General features: G+C 42.1%; 2 protein-coding genes across 6 annotated transcripts in view; one reads left to right on the forward strand and one right to left on the reverse strand.

Moving 5' to 3' along the window:
• Positions 1-25,650, forward strand: part of clul1 (clusterin-like 1 (retinal)) — a 279,095-nt gene that overhangs the window by 199,916 nt on the left and 53,529 nt on the right. The window lies entirely within an intron of this gene.
• Positions 1,193-24,202, reverse strand: lpin2 (lipin 2). Of its 5 annotated transcripts, none has more exons than XM_085804864.1 (20): positions 23,829-24,202; positions 17,325-17,525; positions 13,861-13,956; positions 12,581-12,954; positions 12,384-12,491; positions 11,838-11,964; positions 11,393-11,738; positions 10,304-10,403; positions 9,934-10,121; positions 9,317-9,410; positions 9,151-9,220; positions 8,963-9,055; positions 8,729-8,811; positions 8,359-8,506; positions 7,839-7,987; positions 6,147-6,233; positions 5,498-5,650; positions 4,262-4,376; positions 3,368-3,471; positions 1,193-2,715 (listed from the first exon to the last, which is right to left on the reverse strand). In XM_085804864.1, exons 2-20 carry the CDS (start codon positions 17,514-17,516, stop codon positions 2,571-2,573), a joined length of 2,772 nt encoding a protein of 923 aa, XP_085660990.1. In that variant the 5' UTR covers positions 17,517-17,525; positions 23,829-24,202; the 3' UTR covers positions 1,193-2,570. The 5 variants fall into 5 exon arrangements, with proteins under 5 accessions (XP_085660990.1, XP_085660991.1, XP_085660988.1 ...); XM_085804865.1 differs by having other exon boundaries at positions 12,581-12,951; positions 23,829-23,981; XM_085804862.1 differs by lacking the exon at positions 23,829-24,202 and adding an exon at positions 20,580-20,967.

Consider the following 25,650-nt stretch of genomic DNA (forward strand, 5'->3'; position numbering starts at 1 on the left):
TGAATGTGAAGTGAATCAGTGTATATATACAGTAAAAAAGTTTAAATATACATACACTGGATCATCTTCCACAGCAGTTGAGCATTGAGAACAAACAATATTATCATTATCATTATTATACACCACTTATTCCTGGATCATAAAGAGTATGAAGTGTGATTCTTCCACACAAGATGCTTTTACTTTCATAGAAAGAATGGAATTCATTTTGTTAATTATAAGATAGTATATCTATTAGACTTCACCACACTTCTTAGAGAACAAGCAAACAGATCAATGCAAAACAAACAAACAAAAAAACACGCATCTTAATCATCATCATCATCATCACAAAAACATCAATGTTACAGAATGAATGCAGAAACACTTCAGCCAAATAATGACTTCTGATATCTGGATGTAGCGCTCAGCGTCAGTTGTGCTTTCTTTTTTTTTTCCCTTCCTTTTCCTCCATTAAATGGTTTTGTCTGTCATTTGTCTTTATTTATTTTTATTTTATTTCATTCCTCGCTAGCACATTCTATCATCGAAGCGTCCCACTCATGCTGGAGTTATTATGATCCATGTCAGTCTTTTTTTACCAGAGGCACAGGACCAGGATCAGTCTTTTCTCTACCATCTCTAACATGCACACACACACACAGCGACACATACACACACAAACAGAGGCTATAAACGGGTGGCCGTCATGTCTCTTCAGCACCACAAATGAACATTTTGTTGTTTTTTTTTTACTCAAATCCAGCCACTGCTCAACAGATACTCACACTGACATGATTCAGAAGAGCTGATTGGTCTGTGGTGTCAGAGGGTCACTCACACAACAAGAGAGGTAAAACTAAGAGTCTCTTCTTCCTGCAGTAATTGCATACTCGGGTCTACCGTCTAACAAAGACCTTCAGAGAGAGAAGTGCATGTGGGTGAGAGGTTTCGCCGACATGGAAGTCTGCGTCCTCTGGGTGCAGCTTAGACAAAAGTGCGTCGGATAAGTCTCGGTAAAGCTACTGAGGGAACGTAAGCAAAGGGCGCATGATCCTGTCACCCCCAACAGCAGCAGTACTCAGTGATTAGGTATGCACACACACGCGTACACACACATACGCACAATTACATCATCCCTCAGTCGTCCGTCAAGCGACGTCACAAACTGAAATCCTTCATTTTAAGCTCTTTTTTAACATTTTTTTTCTCCTTTTATTAGATCTGCTTATTTCCGCTGCTCTGACTCCTCGAGCGTCGTACATTTACGTTTTCCACATATCGAAAACACAAAAGCTGCGGATTGTGAGGTTTTGCTCAGGAATGTGTGTGTGTGCATTACATGTTGAAAACACCACGGTCAAATAAGGAATACATACAGGTCATTGTGAAAATGATCTACAAAAGAAATAAAAAAATAAGTTGATACAAGGCTGAGCAGTTACGGTTTAAGTGCATGTTAACCTGTGACCAATACAAAATATCGATTTTCGAAGTTATTTCCACAATGTAGTTGTGATAAATGACTTTTTCCGACCAAGCAAAGGCATCACGAGATAGAAATCAATAACTTAAACATATCAATTATCATAAATAATGACAGCATCGTTAACAAAACACACTTGATTTCACCAGAGCTTGTAGAACCGAATAAACATTAAAATAAACAGCGAGACAATAAATCGTGAAGCTGCTTCATTTTGTTTTTTCTTCTTTTTTTTAAAGTCACACCTCACTGTGCATCTTCACATACCTGTTGGCAAAAGTATTATTTCAGGGAAGAAGTGGCCGCCTCGTGTCAGAGTCCACCAGCACCGAGCTCATAGTGACGGTCTGTCCACAGAGAGAGAGGGACGAAGCCCAACAACACTTCATGGTAACTCCTTTTGTTTTCTCTACAAACTGAAGACTGAATGGCTCGTAGTTGGTGTAGATGGTCACTTGGCAGCCGCTATTGTCTTTTTTTTTGAGAACATAATAAAGGCTGGATACCTGCGAACACAGTAAAGTACCACTGGCGTATGACGAGTGCTCTGTGTTAGTTGCCTGTCCTGTTATATTTGTCTCCTTGAATCTTTTCCATTTCGCTTCCTCGGGGTGTTCGCGGAATGTGTCGGCTCTGACGGTGGCGCAAAGGGCTCCTGTCGCTCCCCCTGATGGCGGAAGCTGATCGTCCTCCTCTGCGAGGAGTTACGGAGAGAAGAGGAACTATCTCCGGTCTGGATCCCTGTGCAGAGATGGGCGACTAAAGAGGAGCGAGCGCCCGCTGGGTCAGGATGCCTTCACAAGCATGAGGAAAGATGATAATTTAGGTGATTAGTCTCTTGTCTCCCAGGGATGAGGTCTTTCAGCAATTAAGTCTTCAGGATGTTCTGTTCTGGAGAAAACTTCCATTCATCTCTCCGGGGTAATTACAGTGAAGCAGCTTTTCTGTTTATGATCATATAACCCTGTTACTGTGTGTCTGAATACTATGGGAGGGAAGTCGGGGTTCCAGTCCGTGGGGTGTTTTCGTTTTCCTGGAGATGCATTCAAGTGCCGTGTAATAGTTGCATGTTGTGTGTACCAAAAGGAAATCCATATGTGCTGGATCAGAGGAGCTCATCCGGGTTGATGTCTGGTATGGGCTGTCTCCAGTAACAGAAAGAGCTGTACTCTGGCATGACAAAGGCCTCGTTCTGCTCTTTGCTCAACAGAGGGAACACATGCTCCACCAGCTCACTAAGCCTGCCGTAGCTGTGGAGGAGAAGACCAGATCGCAGAGACAAGATGAAAGACAGGGGAGAGAGAGAGAGAAGAGAAATCAGAGTTAAATAATGAAATTGAGAACAATCATTTGTATACACGATGATGTATCGATGTGTTAGCAAACATTTAGACACCCACATCAGCATTCATGTGAAATACTGTTGTTCAGCTGACTCTCCTTTCAGCTGACTTTTCATTTCTATCAACCCTTTGGGGAAATATCTGATTCTTTAGCTGCAAAATGCTCAATGAGCTCCTCTCTAACTTTGTCTGTCTACTCTGCTGAGTTGTGTTCCTATTTTCCTTTTTTTTTTTCTTTTGGAGAAACAGCTGCCTGCTTCTGATGACATCTGTGGGAGGGAACCACAAAAGTTGCATTTCTAAGAACCAAACTAAAGAGCTGAAAGCTTTTTCAGCCTCTATAAAGCCGAGCATGATACATCTCAGTGGTTTCCTCATCACAACAACAACCATTACACATCAAATCCATCCAGCTTTGAGGAAATAGTTTCCCCCCCTCTATAAAGTCCAAGTGACTGCACACAGATCTCGCACCGATACCAGTGGTGTCAGTGTTTTATCCTCACTACTGGGAATCCAAGCAGTGAGAAAGAGAGGAAGAGTAGGTGTATGTACTTACGATGACTTGTTGCCCTTGGTCTGCTCCTGGATCAGCTCTCCTTTGGGGTTAACTGTGAAAATCCTACACACAGGAACTCCCACCTCCTTATAGGCAAACACATCCTGCGTAGAGAAATGATATTTAAAAGGTTTGATCTGTTGACATAACGCTAGTCAAAACTGGTAAAACTCACAAACTGGAACCAGAGTTTTTACTTCTAAGTTCATTATGAGGCTTGAAACACAGACTTGTATAATCATTTACGACAAGTTAAAACCATTAAATTCTTTTCTTCCTCTTACATAATAGGTTGACAAATACTCATAAGACCTTTAAATGCCATCCGAGATGAGAACACACTCAATCAATTATGTAATTGGCAGAATGAGGCTTGCATACATAATACACCCTGGTACAAAGTGACATAAGTGTGTGTTAATAACATCAACCTCAGACTTCCTTTTAGTGTTCCACCTAATGGACGTAATGGTAATATTTCTAGACTGGATGTTTTGGTGGGCAAGAGCAGGACCTGATCTTGTGATCGTGTTTTTTCTTTTTTTTTTTGTATGTTTTGGCGAGCGTTGGAGGCAGACGGAGGTTTTGATGGGGAACCCACTGCTTCATCTGGGTGTTGGTGTTTGTGCAGCTGAGGACAGGATGCTGTGCCTGGCTTGAGCTCCCTCTTCCACAGACACACAAGTCACACGGGGCCGTACTCCAGCCAGTGACCTCAGCTCAGGTTCAGCCCATTACTGATTTCATATGTTTGTGTCTGCTAATTGATAGCCAAAGTGTCATGCCGATCTTACGATGCATCATGACTCCATCGACTTCTGGAAAAACACGGCTCTACTGACGCGTAAAAAGCGATCGCCGGAGTCTAACATTTTCAAACATCCATTAACTCACATTAGTTCTATTCCCAAAGGCGGCGTGGAACGGCTGCTTGTTATGCTGGAACAGATTCTTGATGTCTGTAAGGCATTCAATCTTGAAGATCTCTGGTTTCTTCTCGATAACCTCCCTGAAGGAAACGGACAGATTGATCAGAGCCAAACACACATGCATGTCTTTACCATTACAGTACATTCTATCTTTCCTGCTGTCTCTGTATTAGATTGTATTTTACTCTTATACATTCAGTATGTAGATATTTGAGATACTGCACAGATCATTTAAACACACTGCTTTAGTGAAGGTTTCTTGATGGGAGTGGCAATGCCAGGATGTTTTAGTGTGTTTCCTGACAAGAGCATGGGCACACACATCTTTAAAGTGAATCCAAGCAAATTTCCGACGGCAGAATTTCATGATATATTAACATAGAAGAATAGATAGTATTATTGAATGGGCCACATCACTAAATTTATGTATCGTGTCATGGGTAGGCTGTACAATGTGGAAATAAAGGTTGAATTTAATTTATACGAACTGTCACAACATTACTATTTAATACTATTTATTGTACTGATGGACTGATTGGACACCCTTTATGGTATGTATGTACTGTATGTGTCTTAATAAGGCCTTTATTCTACTGTTTGAATATTTAAGCTTGAAGGTAGGAGCTGGATACAATAATGTAGCGACACCAGAAGACCACATGGCATTTATGTCCACAAGCTACAGCTCTGTCAGTGTTGAATTACTGTTATTTAATTAATCTGATTTTAACATATCTCCCTCACAATTTGTCTGATCTGCATAAGATGCAATCACATCTTGTAGTAAATGTTTCTTCAGAAACAATTAACTGAACAATCTGTAACAAAAGGCTGAACAAGAGTATATTTCTGGAAGCTGATGACAACACCTGCGACACAGTTAACACCTTTTTAAGTTAGAAATTCATGAGCTGGAGATTTCCGTATCATTAACAGCCTCTGTGTAGGCTCATCATAATGAATGAGGATATGGAGAGAGTGTGCAGGACTCTGAGTCAGAGAAACTTGGGGTTATTTAATGTGAAATTAAGTTAGCAGACAAGAGGATTTTGATTTTAAAGGAGCAAACACAGGGTGGTTAGAAAATGAAATTACAATTTGGGCATAAGGAGGATTTGATATACACATAAAATGATGATGCGTAATAAAAAATATCTGGCTTTAAAACGCAGAAAGCAGCAGCTATTTACAGAGTACGTACCTGTGGAAGGCAGAGAAGAGGCTGCTGGGAGACAGCATGAGAGGCCCCCGGGGCAGGATGATGCCTCCGTCGTTGACCCACTGCAGGTAGCCTCTTGTCATGTCTGCCATGCCGATGGCTCGGGCTGAGCAGTACAAGAACTTGTACCCGTTCCTGCCAGAGGGGAGAGCGGTGCTCATTAATGGCTGTTAGAAGACACTCTAATACCACGACCATCATTAGCAGCTACTAAGAATAGCACTTTAATTAGATCAGTGATACTGGCTGCTTTCATAATGAGCAGAAGTAATACCGATTCAATGATAATTTTACTGAGGAAGGATTTGATTTAAATATTACTGCTCATAGAGACAGAGCCCCTTTCCTCCTATGGTGTTTTAAACTTCTATTGTCTGCACGACTGAAAGCAGTAAAGACGGATCGAGGTTTAAGTTTTAAGAGTTAAACCAATGCATAATGAGAAAAAGTAGTGTGGTGTTTTTATTTGTCTTAGATAATGAGTCATCCACCTCAAAGCAGCCGATGCAAACACTGGGAGAAAACATCAACCCCACTGAGATGAGGGGGGGGATCAAACCCAGACGCTGCTAATCACGGCCCAGACACTCGTCCTTTCCTCTGTGATTAATCAGTGTTGTTTTGCACTTACTCGGCTACTGAGTGGTAAAGCTTGGCGATGCCTTGGTGGGTCCAGTCCTTCCCCAGCTGCGGCAGGATCTGCCCAAACACATCTGACCTGAAAAATGAAACAAATGCACATTAATGACATAAAAGACGGGGGGATGTCCTCATCTGACACACGACTGAAGAACAGGCGGCGAAATAGGAAGAAGCAGGAGTCAGAGAAAGCATATGCATGAATGAAAAATGTAGTAGATCAGTAGTGCGTCACATAAAGCAATATAAGTACTTTAACATTTATCATATATGAAGAACATCGTGGTCTGTTCCTGGTTAATGAGGATTACTGGCCTATAGGGGAGGCACCGTCTCAACCTTAGCTTATGATGATGTCTGCTTACAGACTGAAATGTAAATGGGCTCATTATAGCTCCCGCACTCTTCCCCCTGATACTCAAAGACAAGCCACATGTCACAGGTTTGGCCTGAAGGGTCACAGAGATAATAAGCTGTGGTCGATCTGGACCTCGTTTGATGTTGACCACCTAGGAACCGCACAACGAGGGAGCATCAGAAAGGAGGCAGGCGTCGCTTTTCTGTCAAATGAGACGAAGCCGGCTTGAGGCGAATTAAAAAGCTTAAAATAAATTGAGATGCATTTATAGCTTTAATTAATATTTGCTCTGGAAAAAGGGACTTGAACGTGTCCATGGCGATGAAGCTGATCAGAAAAAGTCTCACTCTTCATTCACCTGCTGCCTCCATCTGCAGCCACCACACTCATCATCACATAAGGAGCCTTATTTCACAGTACATATGGGCAATTTATAGACATGAGGAAATAAGTAGAGCTTCACACCCCCACGGATGCTGGCTGATGCATGAATTACTTCCTTAAATAATAATGATACAGCAGACGTATAGCCTGAGCACGTGCACGCTGCTCATGTTATATATCCTACAGGGATGCTTCAGAGCACAAAATCCCTCACACTGGTGGAAAACTGATGAGCCCTGGACATCAACAGTGATTTACTGCACAGTGCAGCACACCATCTATTTGCTGCCACACAGTTTTAGTTCAGTTTTCATGTGTGCTCTGAAGCAACAGTATGAAACTATGGCCCTGTCCCATTTTACCCACTTCTACTTGATTTTGGCCCTAGCAACCGGTTTTGCACGTTCTCATGTAGGGGTAGAGCAAAGGGGAAGTGCTTTACAGCTCTTAAAACTTCCCCTTAAATCGGAGGGAGGTCGGAGGCAGACTTCGAACGTAGTGCAAGATGAAATTACCCACAATTCTTTGCGAACTGTTGTTGTTCTGTTTCTGTTTTATTGTGGGTGGCACCAGCTTTTCAGGCGCATTATCGCCACCTTCTGTTTCTATTTCTTCGTCGTTCATTTGTCAAATGAAGGAAGATCATTACAGCTCATGCGACGGGTAACACAACAGCTGGAGCCGGCATCTTCAAACATGAATGAAAACCATGGAAACAGGTTGTGGCTCCTATAGTACGTTGGCGCTACGTGTAATGTAGGTGACCACATCGGCTATGCTAAATGGTGTCTCACTGCGTAGGATGCGGTCTCTACTTCATGGTCAAGGGGGTATCTCCCTTTGGACACCACTTGCAACCAAGTGCTAGTGTTCAGGGAAGAGGAATGGGATTGGGTTTATATGTTTATCTGTGGTATGAACAGAGGGAGGGGTCGTACGTACTTGGTGATGGTGCCGTCGATATCAGAGATAATGACTTTGTCGTCCCAGTTCCACAGGTAGATGGTTCCCTCGCAGCGGCACGTGCCCTGATACTGGGTGGTGATGCTGAACGTCACATCATTAGGTCCCTCCTTCAGCTTCAGACTGGCCTGGTGACACAAGGAGAACAGTGATGTAGGATCAAAGTCTGTTTCATTCTCCAGTGAGAATGATGAATGATTATGGCCACAGTAAAAAAATAAACATGCACAGGTCTTTGGAGCCCCCTACAGACCATGAGGAGAGGAAACGCATGCAATTCATAATTCACCAGCAGAGGGAGCCCTAAAATACAGAATAACCCTTTGAAGTACAAATCTCAATGCCAGTGTACAATCTCATATTACGAAAACTGTTTGTATTTCAAGATGATAAATTAAATGCCCTTAAAATCTAACTGTACAAATAAAGACCATAATCAAACCAGTACAGGCTGTACAGCTGTATGAGTTTAAGGAAGGGAAACTTCCCTCCTACTTACTATCTGATCAGAGGAGAGGCGTAGAGACTTCCTGTACGTGTGTGGGCTGGGGTGGTGCTGGCCGTCTCCCTGCTGCAGCCTCTCTTGACAGGACGCAGCGCTCACCTCCTTGGCATCCTCATCACTAGATGACTCTCCAGCTTTAGGCCTACGAGGAAACAGCAGCCATGGTTACACAGGACAGATTACTTCCAGACCTTTGTTATTATTTGAAACACCAGAGCAAAGCTACTGCGCATAAACACATGGTTCGTATATTGAGATTTTGAATGTAATGTAATATGTGATGTTGTGATAAAACAAGGGATTTTTTTTTTAACAATAATGTGTCAGAGTTCAGAGTTACTGATCTCACTTTGGTATCACTTACGGTAAGACCAGCTTCTCCTGAGACAGAGAAGCTCCTTCCTCTTCCAACTGAGACTCCTCCTTGGTTTCCATCTTGGTCTCCGACTGCAACGATTAAGGGAAGACACATCCCCGGGCAATTAACACAATTAAGAAAGTAATTCTAAAAACATTTTCAGTGAGTTGTCCTTAAAAAATAAAAAAATAAAATTTTTTTGGCAGCACACGTTTCGTTCTTAGTGCTTCTGCTCATTACCTGCTTGATTGTACTATCTGCTCTCTTTCGCCAGAACCACCAGCGGCCTGACTTCTTTGGCATTTTCTCCTTCACCCAGGCCTCCTCTGTAGCCTTGAACAAAACAAGACAAGGCATTTCATTATGAGCTTATTGTAATGATCCACAAACAGTGCCTGCACAGTACATAGAACAAAACCTTCCTTTACCTTTGGTAAATTCTTCTGAAATGCTTGTAGACTCAGAATCAAGGGTGCAGCTAAAGTCCAGTTATAATATCTAGGAAGAAAAATTAAGAGTCAAAGATTGACTATGTACTTATAACAACACATAGCTCTTGCAGATTTTACTTGTGAAATTAAAATGCTTACTTACCTATTTCCTATCTTAACTACCAGGTTGGGGTTATCTATAATTGCTGGATTTTCAGCAAATTCATTATAGGAGATGATGTGCTCCATGAATCTTTCTGCAAACACAGAACAGAGAGGGACATTAATTAAAGGCTGTAGATGAAAAGGTCAGTGGTGCCGAGCCATACGATCCGACTTAAAACCACAAGAATGAGATCAGAAAAGTTTTTTCCCTCCACCAGACACAGCAGGCGAGAGCTTCTCAGACACACTTCTAAGGAGCGTTTATATTTCTAATGTATTGACACAAGATCAAACAGAAGTTTGAGTTGTTCAGATATAAGAGAGAAAGTTGGGATCCGATCCTGGTAAAACAGACACGCGTTCTTGAAAGGAAATGTGGGCACAAGTATTGTTAAACTGTTAAAAACACACCAAGATAGAGAAGAGATTCCACCTACGACGCCTTGACGCCTTCTTATGTGGCAGATAAAGCACGGAAACTTTATTAGGAAGTTATACAGTTATATAACAAATGTAGCTGTACAGTACGTCTCTACTGGCTGAGGTTAAATGTTCATCTTACATAAAAGTGCACTTAAGGCTGCATCTTTTATGAGTGTCACTCTGGTGTTGTACCTTTGGATATTTCAGCGTTTTCGGTGAGGCCTCCACACAGAGAGAGGGTGACGTCAGGGAGGTCGCTGGCCGAGTCAGAAAGACACTCTGTCCCGCTGTCGGCTGCAGCGCTGCCCACCGACTGAGGAGACTGTGAGCCGGAGCGCATCTCCGAGTCCATCCAGTGCTTGGTGGCGGCCTCGGACTCACTGTGGCAACAGGAGAGAACAATACGTCATGATACTTGTCTTTGAGGCTTTCAGTGATACTTCAAAAGGAGGAACGTCTTTCCTCCATATGTTGGGTTTTAAAATAGATGATTGCTTTGTGATCCTAATTAAAAAAAGGTCAAGCAGTAATATTAATGAGGTACTTTTTTTCATATACTAACCTCTTAGGGAAATATCGTGCAGCAACATCAGGTTCAAGTACATTCAGGTCATCTAGGTAGATATCCTCTGGACCCTGATGCTGACTCCTCTTTGGGACACCTGCACCAAACAACACAAGAAATTAACACTCAATAAACAGCCTTTATCATCATAAGTGATACCCAGAGGTGCTTGATAAAGATATGTACGTGCTGATATAATTAACTGATTAAGTGTATTTATGCAAACGGAATTTATAACCCCTGATTAGATATATTTGACAAAGAGCAAATATTGTGCTATTTGTCTTAATGTAATTTGCTACCTTTATTATAGGTCTCATTGCCATGCTCCATCCGGCAGGGGGACTGCCAACGGAAATTAGCCTATTGGCTATAATTGGGTGCATTTACATTTTATCTTTTTAAAATGTTCATTAATGTACACTGTCCCTCTCGAACAAATAAAGGAAAAGAAAGAAAGAAAGAAATTTTTGATATATTGGTGTTATTTTTGTTTGCTTGTTTTGTATTCTGTATGTTTGTTTAGTGTTTTTTTGTCCTCTTATGTTTGTTTATTATTTCCTTAAGTATTTGGTTATTTAAAATTTGTATTCTCTGATTTATCTATATATATATACAGTATGTGTACTGTATATACTATAGTATATACACATACTATAGTATATGCACAGATTTACTTATAAGTAAGTAAATCTTTATTTATATAGCACCCATCGTAGTACGAGTACACAGAGTGCTTCACAGTATATAGATAAAACCATAATGCAATCAACACAAACATATATAACAATAAAACGCATAGAGGAACGTATGCACAAGGCATAGGGCAGTGCATAGATAAAATGTAATAACGATCACGTGGCACTGCAAGGCCACAGGAGGTTAACGTCTACTACAGTCAGCATAATTGTGTTTAAACATAATTATGCTGACTGTAGTAGACAAACTGAACTGTCCTACTGGGTGTTGAAATGCTACTGATGTAAAAGTGGATGTGAGGAAATTAAAAAACAAAACAAAACAAAACAAAAAAATAAATAAGGAGCTTTCATTATCTGTAAACAGGAAGGAAGTGATCCAACTTGCCTTTCTTCTTAGAGGGTGAATCGCTGGGATGGCCGATGGAAGGGGTGGAAGTCGCCACGTTGGGCGGCAGGACATCCAGCGGCTCCGTGGGGGTTACAGGACTGTCGGGCGTTACAGTGCCGGCAGAGTCGGGTTTAGACGCAAGAGGTGTCACCGGCGTTACAGTGGTCATGAGGGTGCGTGGCTCGGGCTTGACAATGGTACACAGCGACGACGCACCCCCTCCCTTTATGATCCCCGTGTCCTCCTCCATGGCCTCGGAGCTGAGGATGACGCGGAAGTGGGTGCTCTCCGACGGGGTGATGGTCACTGTTTTGAGTGGTTCTAGTTTTTCTTTCTTGGTGACCTGGATCATGAGAATGAGAGAATAAAAAATATGATTAAGATGTGTACACTTACACTGACAATGTTCTTCTGAATTGCAGCAGAGACAAGTGCTGATTACCCTGGTTGTTTCTGGAAACTCTCCCCAGGTCCACTGCATGTGGGACTCGGCTCTGAGTAGACTCTCTGAAGGTCTGACCACCAGCTCAGAGTCACTCTTTGGGGAAAACGCCTGAGACAAGCTGTGACTAAAGGGATAGATAAAACAAAAACAATCAATTAAACAATTTTAAATGTAAAAAAAATGCACTACACTTCTTGTTTCTGTTTTTGTTTTATAATAGTGTCATGTTAATTGTCTTTCTTTGTAGTTTTTATGTCTGTTGGTTTCTGTTGGATACATGTGTTTGTTGTATGTGTTTTTTCCTGTTTTATTGAATTATGTTGTTATGTCCTTGTGTTCATTTTAATGGCTTTAACACCTTGCCAGGAGGACTAGTCGGAAACTAGCCATTGGCTAACACTGGCACCTTTACATTTTATTATGTTCATTAATGGGCATTGTCCTCCTTAAATAAATAAATTAAATAAAATTAAATAAAAATAAAAATAAAAATAAAATAAAAAACACCTTTGCTGATGGCTGTAAGTTCATGTTTACACATACCTGTCATCAGCCGGCCAGTCCCCATCAGACATTGAATAACCATCCAGGTTGTGTCGGGCTGCAGGTAGTTTTGGGTCGATGTCACGCATCGTCGTCACTGAGGGCGACCTAAACACAGGCAGAAGATGTGTTATAATCCAACCCGTCTCTCAACAGAGCTCGGCTACAGCGACAGCAGCATGAACCCTTGAACTTACCTGGAGACGTGTGCTGCGGCCGCCTCCTCGTCAGAGCTCAGGTCCATCTCAAAGATTTCTTCATTTTGCCCAGTGCTGGACATAGCAGCGGTCGTAGCAGCGGGTGCGTTAGCAGCAGCAGCGATGGCGGTACCAGTAGTGACGGACATGGGCGGGGTCAGCTCCTCTCTTCGCGGGTCTCCTTTGTGCTTCTTCCTCCGTCTCTTCTTCTTTTTCGTGGTCACGGTGCTGGGAGCGGGAGGCTCGGGGGGGTCCTCGGGGTCGGCCGGGTCGTCCTCCAGATCTTTTGCTGACCGGTGCTCCACCTCTGAGATCCAGAAGAGGGGACTTCCAGTGGGGATTGGGGAGGTGGCCAGATGGGCGGGGACAATCTGCTGAGGGATAAGGTGAGAGCGCAGGAACGTGAGGCTTAGGAGGCGTTTAAGTAAGTGCAAACCAAAGCAGCATTACTCGGTGTAGTGACTCAAGTCTATTAGAGCAGGGTGGCTGAGCCGGCAAAATAAGACCTTGGAAAGCTTGAGCAACAGGTCAGCAGTCAAACGTAGACACAGAAAACAACAGAGCGATTACTTCCTCATTACCCTACACTTGTTCCTCAAGAACGCTGCAACCGCAAAGACTGTTGTTGAGGCAACAATGTCAAGAGACCTGTCTTTCTGATGTGCAGAGGAAAGGCCAAATCTGTGTTGACACTGTGTGTATTGGATTTTGCCCAATTAAATCATCTTCAAATTACTGACTGGGTGCGATCACTAGAATAAAAATGACATCAGAAACCTGCTGTTGATGTATACTACCGTAATAATATTTTCTTTAACTTTAAATACTATGCTTCACAATGTACAAAAAAAAAAAATCCAAATTAATATTTGTGTTCTTGCCTGTAGTGGTAAATTAGGTAAGTGTGGGCTTCCAGGGCTCCAGACTGGCCCTAAATGGAAACATTTTGCTCCTAAGTCAGTATTTCATCTACTTGCATATGTGCAACCAACAAATTCACTGTTTGGTTTTTTTTCCAAACACTAGTGAAACATGGAAAGGGGCGGCTCAAAGAATCTGTAATCCATTATTACAGGTGTCAGGCCAATGTGTGTGAGGATCATGAATGAAAAGGAAATGTGAATATTTGCTTTGCAAGTCAATTAACGGTGTGTGTGCTCCTAAATTTTATGCTTGCGCTCCTTAAATTTTTAAGTGAGGTGACACTGTGCTCCTAGTGAAAGGAGGTGTTGGTCTGGAGCCCTGGCTTCATTCATCTGTGTGTTAGAGAGATAACGTACATTCTGCTGTTCAGATTCCTGGACAAAGAAGGCCTCTCCATTGTCACCGAGCTTCATGTGCAGTTCGACGGGCTCTCCATTCACCTCGATATCAATCTGGAAAAATTTGGGGGAGAAAAGTGTTAAAAATGACAAACACAGTAATTGTGAAGTATGTATGTTTTATGAGAAAATGCAAACCAAAAAAATAGCACACTGAAGATGGTATTTACCAGACATCTAATTAGCGTGAACGCATCTGTCTCTGCGAGTCTAATTTTGCACTTTTAATTGGTGGAAAAACAAAATGCATCCTGTTTTATAACACTTCCAGCATTTTGTCAGGTCACATAGAAGACCTTAAGCTGCTTCAGAGCCACATCTTTCCTAAAGGCTTTACAGAACCTAATAAGCCAATGGGTCCTGTGGGCATGCATTTTGTTCAGCCTGCCAATAGAACGGGGCCATTCATGTTGGCCAGGAAAACCCCCAGTGGACCCGAGGCCATTCAGAAACTTGACACCGCAAAAGCAAAAACCAGGTCACGTCTGGCAGAGACAACAAAGGAGATAGACTTTGACTCAGAAGAGCTCTGCTCAGTCCGACAAACCTGAAACCAAATCATCAATATTCATTGTCAACCCATGGCCACCGCTCTAATCTCAGCAGCCTCGAGATCTAATTCCACCTCCTCTGGGTTTCTAAGGGAAATATACAGTGTGGCGAGTGACCGATGTGGATTTCAATGCCCAATTAATAACCAGACAAAGTGAATGAGGGTCCTCTTGAACCTTTCACAGTCGGTGACAGGTCACATTCACTGCAGTGGCTTTGCCAACACGATGCTGGATTGCTAGAAGGCAATGAATGCTGTCAAAGGCCTGAAACTGGGGCTTAATATTGGGCTACTTCCATCTGACAGCACTGGCCAGAGTGACTTGGCCTCATATTTAAATAGATGCAAACAAAGAACAAAATATGGAAGGAAAGAAGAAGTATAAAGTGCAAAGCTGAGTTTAGCTTTCTTGAATGATTTAAACTCTAAAACTACTTTGAAAACATTTCTGGTTGCTGACCAAAGAGACTGGTGCACACGCCATCAACAGCCAGACTTTAATTAGTATTTGGCCGGCGACTACGGTCAAACTCTAACTCTGAATATTTGAAAGTATCTGCATGGCATAAACAAATACCACAGCATTTGTTTGGTCCAGTAAATGCTAAATTCATATCTGTATATTTAGCCGCAGCCCTCGGGGAGCTGATAGGTGATCTCAGGGACACATGCACAACTGTTTGTTACACAACAGCCCTTATTGAGGCCTCTTTTCTTCATGCGTCCTCCTCCTCCTCCTCCTCCTCCCCCTCCCACATATTCAAGTTGTAGAGCTGTTGCCATAGGAACCACTCATTCATTCCTCCCCTCAAAAACCCATCAGCATTCTGGGTAGGTGGTGAGACGGCGTCAATCCCCCGCAAATCATCATCCACTCTGGTTCACAGGCAAGTAAATAAGCTTTCCTTAAGTCAGAGCACGGCTTCAGCGCTCCAAGAATAGAAGTCGTGGACGAGTTCACAACTCGGAGGGATGAGAGGGTGAGAAAGAAAACACTTTCACTGATGTATGACGTCTCCAATTTTATACATTAATTACAAACTGAGCACCGAGGAATATTCTGATTTCTGAATATTCTTTATTCAATTCAATTCAATTCAATTCATCACTTTCAATTTCAGACACAGAGGCGGTCCATAGAACGATAAAAACACACAAAAAGAAAAAAAAGAGACAGATATTCAAAATATAAAATATTTACATATAAGCTAGAATGCCAATGCCTTGAGGTGAACCTAACCGTACCCAGGGCAGACTGAGATATTCTACACATACCACTGAACGTGAGATTCCTGAGTACAGCAATATTAAAGTAATATTAAATATTATATTATAATATTGAAGTCAATACCACTTTTAAAAAAAGGTTGTGTCAACTTACGCCAGTGCGTCATCATTTTCCATCAGCAGACCCTCTATTTAAAAACCATATCATTCAGCTCTATGTCTAATTAATTACGCGCTCCTATTAAAGGCTTCACATGTTCTCCTTTCTCATCAATTAACCCCAAGCAAAGGTGTTATAAAAATACGGTTTTCTCAAGTGAGAGGTCAGCACTAAAAATAGCAGCATTGTTCTAGTGTTCGACTATGATTAAGTGGCTCTTACTCCCAGGAAGGAATGTATAGTAAGAGCTACTATCAGCGGGTGGAGAAAAGCCAAGAACACCCCGTCTGTGATCTGCAACCACAACCTGAGAACGTGTTGATTGATTCTGAACATCTGCTTGAAATATTATTGAAATCATAATATCCAAAGCAGGAGCTGACATTTATTTATAAAAAAGGGTAAAATGTGTCACAACATATCATTATAAAGGAGGCGAAGAAGCAGTGTGGTGCCACGGAGAGATGCCCTTGGGCTACGAATCAAATTCTCCAAAATGTAAGGGAACATGTTCTTCTGGTAGAGACCGCAGAATAAAAAGCACATCATCATCATTTTACATCAAATGAAAATGAAATGCAGAAACTACCATTGCCATAAAATTGTGACCCATAACAGTCAAACTTCTTTTTTTTTGCAGCCTTATGCGTCGGTGATGTTATGAACTCTGGCTGAAGCCAACGCATTTGAAGATGGGTGACTTCACAGGTTGATGGGAGAGGTTATATTCACCCACAGATGTTTTTATTGTTAGTAATTTGAAAGAAATCATGCTTGAAGTTAGGCCTGGTCTCTCTTTAAAGAGAAACAAAGTCTCTCTAACCTTGATTAAACTTTTATATGGCCTTACATATCCTTACATCTCGGTAGTAACAAACCAGCAGGCTTGATGCGAGTGCTATCACCCATTTTAATATAATATTACACTACCAGGCTGCTAACTGTGCAGCATCACTCTGACAGACTGTTTGTAGTTCCTGGTCGCTTTGTTCAACATGTATCTATCATCCACATTCAATTTTTTGAAAGGAGGACTAAATTGGCTTCATGCATGAGCCACATTTCTGTATGAATGTTGGTCCTGAAGATTTATTATACTGTACTGTGTGTGAATTCAAAATATTTATTAAATGTGCCCTGTTTGAAGAATGGGACTCGCTTCTTCAAAGATTAAACACACGTTGTGTATGAAGTGCGCTCCTGATGCTTCTCAACAGAGAGTTTGAATAATGTCAAGGAAGAAGATTTTTCTTTTATTTTCTGTCGGTATTAATTACAAGTAATTTGGCAGAGACCATCTAGTTTCATTTCAAAAGGAAATGATTTCGGGGCAGGGAAAATAAGTTATCTACATCCTGCTCCTTTCCAGGCCTGGAATGTTTACATTGTAATCTCATCTTGTCAGTAATGTACGAATTGAAAATGTCCATGCCTGGAAGTGGAAAATGAAATGTAAATGAAAGATTAAAACAAATAACTTACTATTTTCTCTTTGGAGCGGAGGACGCCCAGCTTTCCAAAGCGCACATGAAACGGTGAGCACTGGTAGGAGCCATCTCTCTGGCGGACGACCACGACATCGATGCAGCCCGACAACGTGGCCTGATTGATGCCCTTATACAGTTCTTTGACGGTCACCAGCACCTGACCTGCCAGCTGGCCCACGTAGTTCATGGTGTCCGCCTGGAGGAGGAGGAGGGGGGAAAGAGAGACAAAATAACAGCAGAGTTAAACGACAGACTCACACACTGTTCAGCAAAGTGTCCAGAGGAGGAGACAGTTTCTGGCCCACAAAAGACATACAGTTTTGAGTTTTCCTCTTGATTTCACTTCATTTCTTTTGGACTCTTTTCGTCCAAACCGTCCCCCGGTCCACCCATCGCTGTCTTTTCTTTTAAGCGTCTTCTGTCTGTCGGACAGTCTGGCCCGGCCCTCGTTTTGTCTTTTATTTTCGTCCCTCGGTCCCCTCGCTGCCTGTTTGGCTGCCCTGCGGTGTCTGTTATCTCCTGACCTGCATACAGACTGCAAGAGTGCCACTGTTACCCTGTCACTGGCCGCTGTCCCACATGAGCAACATCAGAGAGGAGGGGGTGCGGGGTGGGTGGGGGGGGCTGACAGCTGGGGCTGAAACAATGAGAAGAGACAACCTCACACATAGTTCCCACCGCCCTGCTGACATGAAGGCAGCTGACTTCCTGTTTACATTTGTAACCCCTCCGCTATGTACATCAGATAAACCCGATCAAGCCAAAGTTTGGTGGTGGCTATATTTATATGGACTTGGATTAACTCTGCACATTTTCCTCTGAGCACTTTTTTTTTTTTATAACTTGGGACAAGCGGTTTGTGAGACTGTTAAGTCTTTTACAAGCAATCTGTCATAGCTGCTAAATCAGAACAGACATAAAACACACGGCCAAAGCCATAACCATGCAAACTCTCCAGCCTTCATGTGGCCTCACTGCAAGTTCAGTAACTTCAACAGTCATTCCTGCACTGTGACACCGAGCACGTGTAACTATTAACTTAGTCAACATGATTGAAGTTTGTAGACCGACGACCTGTGTACTCAACCCTCGCGCTCCAGGCCCCACAACCACAACCACACCCCTAAGGATAAGCAATACAGCTAATGAACGTATGGATGGGTTCTAGTTTGCTTGGGTCAGGGTCTAGTTTAGTGGGGCTTGTAAACACACTCCCCTGTTGATTTCATTGGGTTTATGTAACCTGAAATGCTTCTATCTCACACTGACCTTTTGTTCAGAGTCGAGCCCTGAGAGGTGGGTGTTTGGGGTCGGGCACAGAGAACGGGGGCATTTGTGTAAATGTGGCATTTGGGGATGCGGGAAAACACTGTCATGATATTTTTACCCAAGGATTGGGTTCATGAAAAGATAATAATAAAATTGTGTGTGCTGCTGGTAAACTCAGAATAATTCTCACCGATGAGCAAACATGGAAACTCAACAACCATCACAGTAAACTGATTGTTCAAGAGGGGTGGAGAGGGGTTTAGATAATTTGATATGAGGCCTTGTGTCAACAACAAGAAGCTCCCAATTCTTTCCGGGAACTGAGCCTCACTGAACTGGTACACAAGGAGGACCGAGGAATAACAGCTACGCCTGACAGGAGACACAACTTCTGCCTTCAGGATTTTACAGGGCAGTGACACCTCTGCTAACACCTGAAGGGTAGAGGAGCTGGTTCCCAGAGTTTATACATTTCACTACTGTTTGTATTATTCAAATGAAGAATAGGAGAGGAGGCTTTCATTCAAACCAAACTGAAAACTCAGAATAAAAGATCAACATTTTGAATACTGGGGAAAATGTTTGCTGCCACACCAAGACTGTGCATGTGAGAAAACATTTTCTTAAAAGACGACTCTGTAAAGTGAGTTTTTCATAAAAAAGGGTGATAGTGCACACAAAGCAACTCAAGGACCAACCAAGTAGAAGTAAACCATAGTAAGCAGCTAAGGCCACTGAATACAAACAACAACAACAAAAAACAGCCAAAACCAACACAACAAAGCCACAAAACCAATTCACTGGACTACTGGCAGGTGCAAAACATGCCTAGGTGTCATTTTTTGTTGGTCAATTCTCTATTGATATATACTGTATTTTTCTGTACTCCTAGATATTGAAAGTGGTTTCAAGAAAATTACGCACTGAATAAATACAAAAGCGTTATGCAACTTTCACTTTTATTTTGACACCTTACGCACCTTACAACGCACCTGAGAGCTACTGTACATTCCTATCTCCTGGTCTGGCATACAGCTAACACAAATAGCAAAGACACAGTGAGAAGTCAGTTAACATACTGTTAACATAAGAATAAGGCTCTAAAAATCGCTATAAAAAGGGTATGATATAATTGTAAATATTCTATAACAAAAACAGCAGACACCTTTTCAAAAGAGCCGTCTGGACCGGCGCCAGTAGGCAGTTATCTGTAACACAGTCACATGTGGTGACTAACATGCTTTACCTGCTGCAAACCATTGTTTTGCTTTGTTTTCCCATTCATTAATGTCAGCTCTGTGGCTGCAGTCCAGACAAGAGACACAATAACAGACTCAAAACTACAACTGACAGGATAAGCTTGGTATTTTGTAAATAAGATAAGAGAGGATTTGCTGATTGGACGACATGTGATGCAGGCTTCTTAACCCAGCCTTAATATATTACACCATTACAAATATAATTGTTAGTATTTTGTTGTACTGTCAGGGGTGTCAAACATGTGGCCCGTGGGCCAAAACCAGCCCACCCGAGGGTCCAATCCGCAGGATGAAAGTGTGAAAACTATATAGAAGACGGAAGAGACATAATATTGTTGCATGTATTTTTCTTAAGAAATAATGTAGCTACTTGTACTTCTGTGCACTAAAACAAAATGAGAATATTAGAGTTCTCATTATTCATTGGTTATGTTATTATTTTACTGGTCTGGGCCACTTGAGATCAAATTGCACTGTGGCCCCTGAACTAAAATGAGTTTGACAACCCTGGTCTAAGTTATCATTAAAAAAACTTGATCTGTCTTGAACGTAGCTCTAAAAACGGCTGCCTTCCTTCTGGTTCACTGTGGTCAGGTACCAAGCCACTGTGCTTGGCTACAATAATCACCCTATAGGCCTATAGCAACCAGGCAAACAAAACAAGTGTGTTTCCCCTCCAGCTCAAGTTGTGTCTGAATAAGAGACCTGTCACTGTGACTCACCAGGGACCAAGACGACCTCAGAGACGAGGCCTCATCCTGCTCACTGCTAGTATCTGTTGTGTCCTCTGTGTTGCTTCCCAGCAGCTCGCTGTCACCCCAAGATCTCCGTCTCTTCATCCCTGCTAGTGGAGGACCAGCTTCCACTTTAACCAGCTCCATTGGGACCGGTGCTTTCCCTCCTGACACCATGATTGTAGTAATGACTCACTGCCATCCTGAATCCAATCTCAAATAGGGCCCAGCTAATCACCTTGGAGTGACCCTCCCAGGGGTAAATACCAATACGCAGCTATCGCACGCCAGTGCAAATTACGCAACGCTGTCATAAACTTTGTCATCCTTTTACCAAGCTATTCTTTTTCAGGATATGCACCTCTGTTCCTCCAGTCAGCTGACGGGACACAAAGGGTTCAGCCAATGGGATGGCCTCTTTAAGGTGGCGGTATATGACTGATAAGGGGACAAGCTAATTCCTGTGAACGGCGATGCAGTGTTTTTCCCCCTGATAAGAGCACACACACGCTCAGGGAAAAGACCAAGCAGTACTCTGCAGCGTGACGTCGCACAGCCAGTCACATGTCCGGTACAATCGTTGTTGTGTGTGTGTGCTTGTTATTGTGCATGAGTAATCAAGGAGGAGGCATTGATTGGCTGACGATAACCAATGGGGATTGTCAGTGAGTGTAATGAGTGGACCTAAACATGTAATAACCTTGAACTTTTTTGGACATCCTGTTCATGTGATTGTGAAAACAAACAGGTGAAAGTCCTGTAAACACTGAAGGAAGGTATAATCTCTTCTGGGATGATGATCCATTAAATATCACTACTGCTTTCTAAGGATGTTTCTCTCTGTTTCAACCTCCACCTGTCTGGTCTATCTCCTGTGTGAAGTGAATGCCACAGAAAAACATGATACATGCACGAGGCTCCTCCAAAAAGGCCTCGTCCCTATGTTCCCATCTGCTAAGCCTTTTGTAAACACACCACCAAAGGAAACACACTCAGATGAGGGCTGTGTTAGGGTCTGTTCTCTGTTGAAGAATTTGACAAGACAAGAGAGCCATGCAAACTATTTCCTTCAAGAAGTGAATGGAGAAAGAGTTAAGAAAAACATTTACATGACTTTCACTGAGTCACCAAGCATTTGCCAGACTGAAACACCATTAAGTCCCTGCCTTTACTGTATCATTAAGTATTACAAGACCAGGCATGTGTATGGTCATACCTACTAATTATTGTCTACGCCTGGAAATATCACGTGCACTTTGCTTTGACTGGAAGACAAAAGAGTGGCGTCCTGTGACTGAGCTGGCCAACCAGACGACACACGGTTCATGTTACACTCTCTCAAGTATTAGGTTACACCACACTGCACTGAAACTAGCCTATATGATGCGTCTAAGGTAAAACCATGACAACAACAACCCCAAACAGGTAGTCTAGGGGGGGTTGGATTTCATTTTTACACCAACTGCAGAGCAAGAAACAAAAACACAGCTTCTTATATAGAAATACTGAAGTCAACTGAACAATTACTTGGCTTGTTTTTAGCTCTGTGCCAAAAATCCCTGCTGCTGTGAATTTGGTGATACAAAAGAGGGGAATGGTTAACTAATTCACCGTGGAAGGACTGAGGCTATGCTCTGTAAAGAAGAAGAAGCCATGAGCACTGTAAAGTGTTTGTTCCTTTTGATTAAGTAACAGAACAACAAATCCTTTATTTGCCCAGTGTTTCTTAGCGTCAGTATGTGTTGAAAAGAGAACTTTGGACAAATGTTTCTGATATTGGGCTGAGTGAAATCTTCCTCTCTGAGATTTAATTCAGATCCCCTGTGTAAAAACAAGTCAAATTGATACTGATGTAGTGGGTTTGTAAGTCTGACAGTATACACAATGGTAAGTTATTAGTTGCACCGCATAGAAACCATGCAATGTATCAACATTTCATGAAAAAATATTGTTAAATCCTGATTAAAGCCATTTCAGATAGCCTATTGATTTCATTTGATGATTAACAGACCAACTAGTAACTTTCAGATTAAGATAGGGTATAGGTCGCATGTGTACGGGTTCTTCTTCGACAGGATTGCCAGGATTTGACACTTTCCTTCAGCATTTTTGGGTTTTAGACTATGAGCCAAATAAAACCAGTCACTGAAATGAGGTACTTTGGGCTCTTTTCACTCTCTGACATTAAAGTTAGTCACTTTGTCTGTAACACTGTACAGTGGAACAACTTCACAAACTACCGCCTCTAAAAATGATCTGAAATAATTTCCCTGCTTTAAGGCAGCATTAGTTTTGTCCTGCAAACCACACAAACTGCGACGTGTACATGAGTTTCAATGCATTCCTCTGTGAGGTGTCATAATATAGCCAGTTCAAACTATGTGAGTCCTGAGGTTACCATCATCTACACTAGATATAATATTTACTTGACAGCGTGGGACTCATCTCTCATTACTCATTTACATTATATACATACGTTTTTATCCCATGAATAACAAAGGTTTTGGTGAAATGTTTTCAAACAAACCTGCCTTCAAGCCAACCCACACTACCCAGCTACCCACTAGCTTCAGGCATAACTTACTGCACAAATGTAACGTTAGCTGTAGCTATTCCAGCTAAATATGCTAATTTCAGAGATTAAAGCTGACACACACACAGCGCTTGATTAAAAAAAAGTCACCATCTCACAGTGAGTGCTCAGACGATTTAGTGAAGGCTCAAGGCGATATTGCGGAAATAAACAAACAGAAACCAAAAGATGATGTAGAAAGATGTACAATAAAAGTATGTATACTAAGTTAAAGCTTTTTCATGTCTAATGGTTAAAGCGATAAACAAGTCGGCGTACAGAACACAGCAGACGTCCAGATAAATGAATGGAGTCGGGGCTCCGTTAGCCGTTAGTTCACCCTCGGCTAGCTCCAGTGTTGTCGTTGGGTTTGTGTAACCGTTAATAGCAAACGGCCAAACGGTAACGGGCGAGAGTCTCCTGCTACTAACGCCGAGTCGCCGGTTTCAATGAAAATGATGTGGATACGTTCATTTGTTGAATGGTGAATGAATTTCCATCCCACAGTCACTAACATGTCTGAGTGAAATTAATCCACCGTGGCTAAAAAAGATGTTAGCCTGCTTAGAGGCTAGCTAACGTTAGCTGACGGCATAATCATAGAAAACGCACGATCACAGGCAGCAGCTGCTGACAATGACATCAGCCCGTTGCTAAGCATTTACCTTTCAGTTACTTCAGCGGGATGCAGCCGGTGAAGGACGCTGCGGTGTCTTGTTTTGTTTTCCTTCAGTGAGTCCCCATGTCTGTGTGCCCGTGAAACTCCTCCTGTGAAGCCTCCCCTCGACGTGTCCGTGGCTGGACCACCGTGGCTGACTGGTGCGGCTGGGAAACAGCGAGCTCAAGTTGATGGGACAGGAAGCCGCACAGAGGCGGCGCACTCGCACAGCTGGTGAGCCAGGAGGGTGAGGCAAGGGTTAAGATAAATCACTCTGACTACTTATTAACACGCAACAGAGGAACTCAAGACACCTTAAACAAACCAAAGAATGTAAATACATCTTTTAATTTCAACAGCTTTTGTCTTGTTCTTTATTTTTCTTTCATCTCAGAATAATGCATCTTTGTTGTTGATCACAATATATGTCCTACTAGCTACCACCACTTGTGGTCTCAGAAAGTAAACAGAGCATGTTTTTGAGACTTCCCATATGGTATCGAGTAGCTTTTGTTTTAGAAAAACCCAGAAAATCAATGAGGCTGTACAGTACGTGATCAGATATGGCAGTAACCTTGATGAACTTTATATAACCTGTTTACTGATAACTGAGTCAAAGGCAGTATTGATTCTGACTGATGCAATGCTTCAAAGGCCAGAGTGTTGTTTTGACCAGAACATGAGGCCTATATATGGGGTTCCCACTGACCCAAAAAGCACACAAACAGTGACCAGAATTGCCTATCCTCAAATTTAGAGGAATGAATTAACAATCAACAACCAGTACCATATTCATCTTTATTCATAAACTTCTAGTAGTGTGTTTTAAAAGTTAACCAGTGAAATTCCACATTGGTGCTGGTTCAACTGTGGGGTGCCACTCAAGGGTTAATGTCCTGTTTTGAGGTCAGAGAACAAAGGTCATGTCCTTTTTTTTTTTTTTTTAAGTGCGGCCTACTACTACTACCATATCACAAAGAAAGTGGATTGTTTCCCACATCTTAAATTATACTGGTAAATCTTTGCTTTTATGTGAAAAATGTTTGTTCTACCCATAAATCAGGTGTCTGCATGAAACCTGTCACATGATTCACGCTCTGTGAACAGGTTTATTTGTGTTTTTGAAGGTTTATGGCTTGGAATAATTTCATTATGGGCAACAATAAAGGCTACCAGTAACTTTTAAAGTGGAAAGTTTTCTTTCCTGTTACTCATTGCGTGTTTTGACATTGTAAGTTAATGAGCAGACTTTTAAATATAAATTTGACAACTTTAACCATTAATTTGTTTGTGTTGACTCTCTTGCACTACGTCACATGCTTTAGTGATGATTGGCACTTCAAGCAGTGAAGAAGGTATGCCAAGTATGTTTAGGAAATAGATTATGTGAACTGTAGTAGCTGTATTCTCTCTTGAAGAAAAAAAAGTGACCTCATTTCCTGTTGCTCGGTTGTAGTACGCCTGAGTGAGGGTGCTTCCCCTGTTTGGGGCCAAGAACCCAGTTTGGGAACTGAAATCAGGCACAACAGGTGTTTTCTAATATCACCATTAATCCTCCACACACGTGAGCTTTTTGCAAATCAAATTATTGAACTTTAATGAAGGCTTCTCTTCTTGTTTATGAGAGATGATGTCATGACAAAGGGAAATCTCTCGAAAGCAGGTGCAGCTTTATTACCATAGAGAGTCCGGCCTCCAAGAGAAACAGACTCACGTTTAACTTGTTCATTGGTTACACAGCCTCAAACCAAATCCTGCTGCGCAGTGTGTTTGGTTTCCTTCTGTCACATCCGACTTACAACACACCACACCCCCCAACCCCCGACACT

This window comes from Trachurus japonicus, chromosome 17 (genome assembly GCF_045865225.1).
Source record: "Trachurus japonicus isolate A0001 chromosome 17, Traja_1.0".
Lineage (NCBI taxonomy): Eukaryota > Metazoa > Chordata > Actinopteri > Carangiformes > Carangidae > Trachurus > Trachurus japonicus.

What these genes read in the sequence shown, in the direction of transcription:
- lpin2 (XM_085804862.1), bottom strand. Translation starts at nt 20,768, where the DNA reads ATGGTGTCAGGAGGGAAAGCACCGGTCCCAATGGAGCTGGTTAAAGTG. An exon ending in TCCGCTCCAAAGAGAAAATA is followed by an intron (nt 13,957 to 17,324) that starts GTAAGTTATTTG and finishes AAATTTTTCCAG; the next exon opens with ATTGATATCGAGGTGAATGG. An exon ending in GCCTCTCCTCTGATCAGATA is followed by an intron (nt 7,988 to 8,358) that starts GTAAGTAGGAGG and finishes TTGTGTCACCAG; the next exon opens with GCCAGTCTGAAGCTGAAGGA.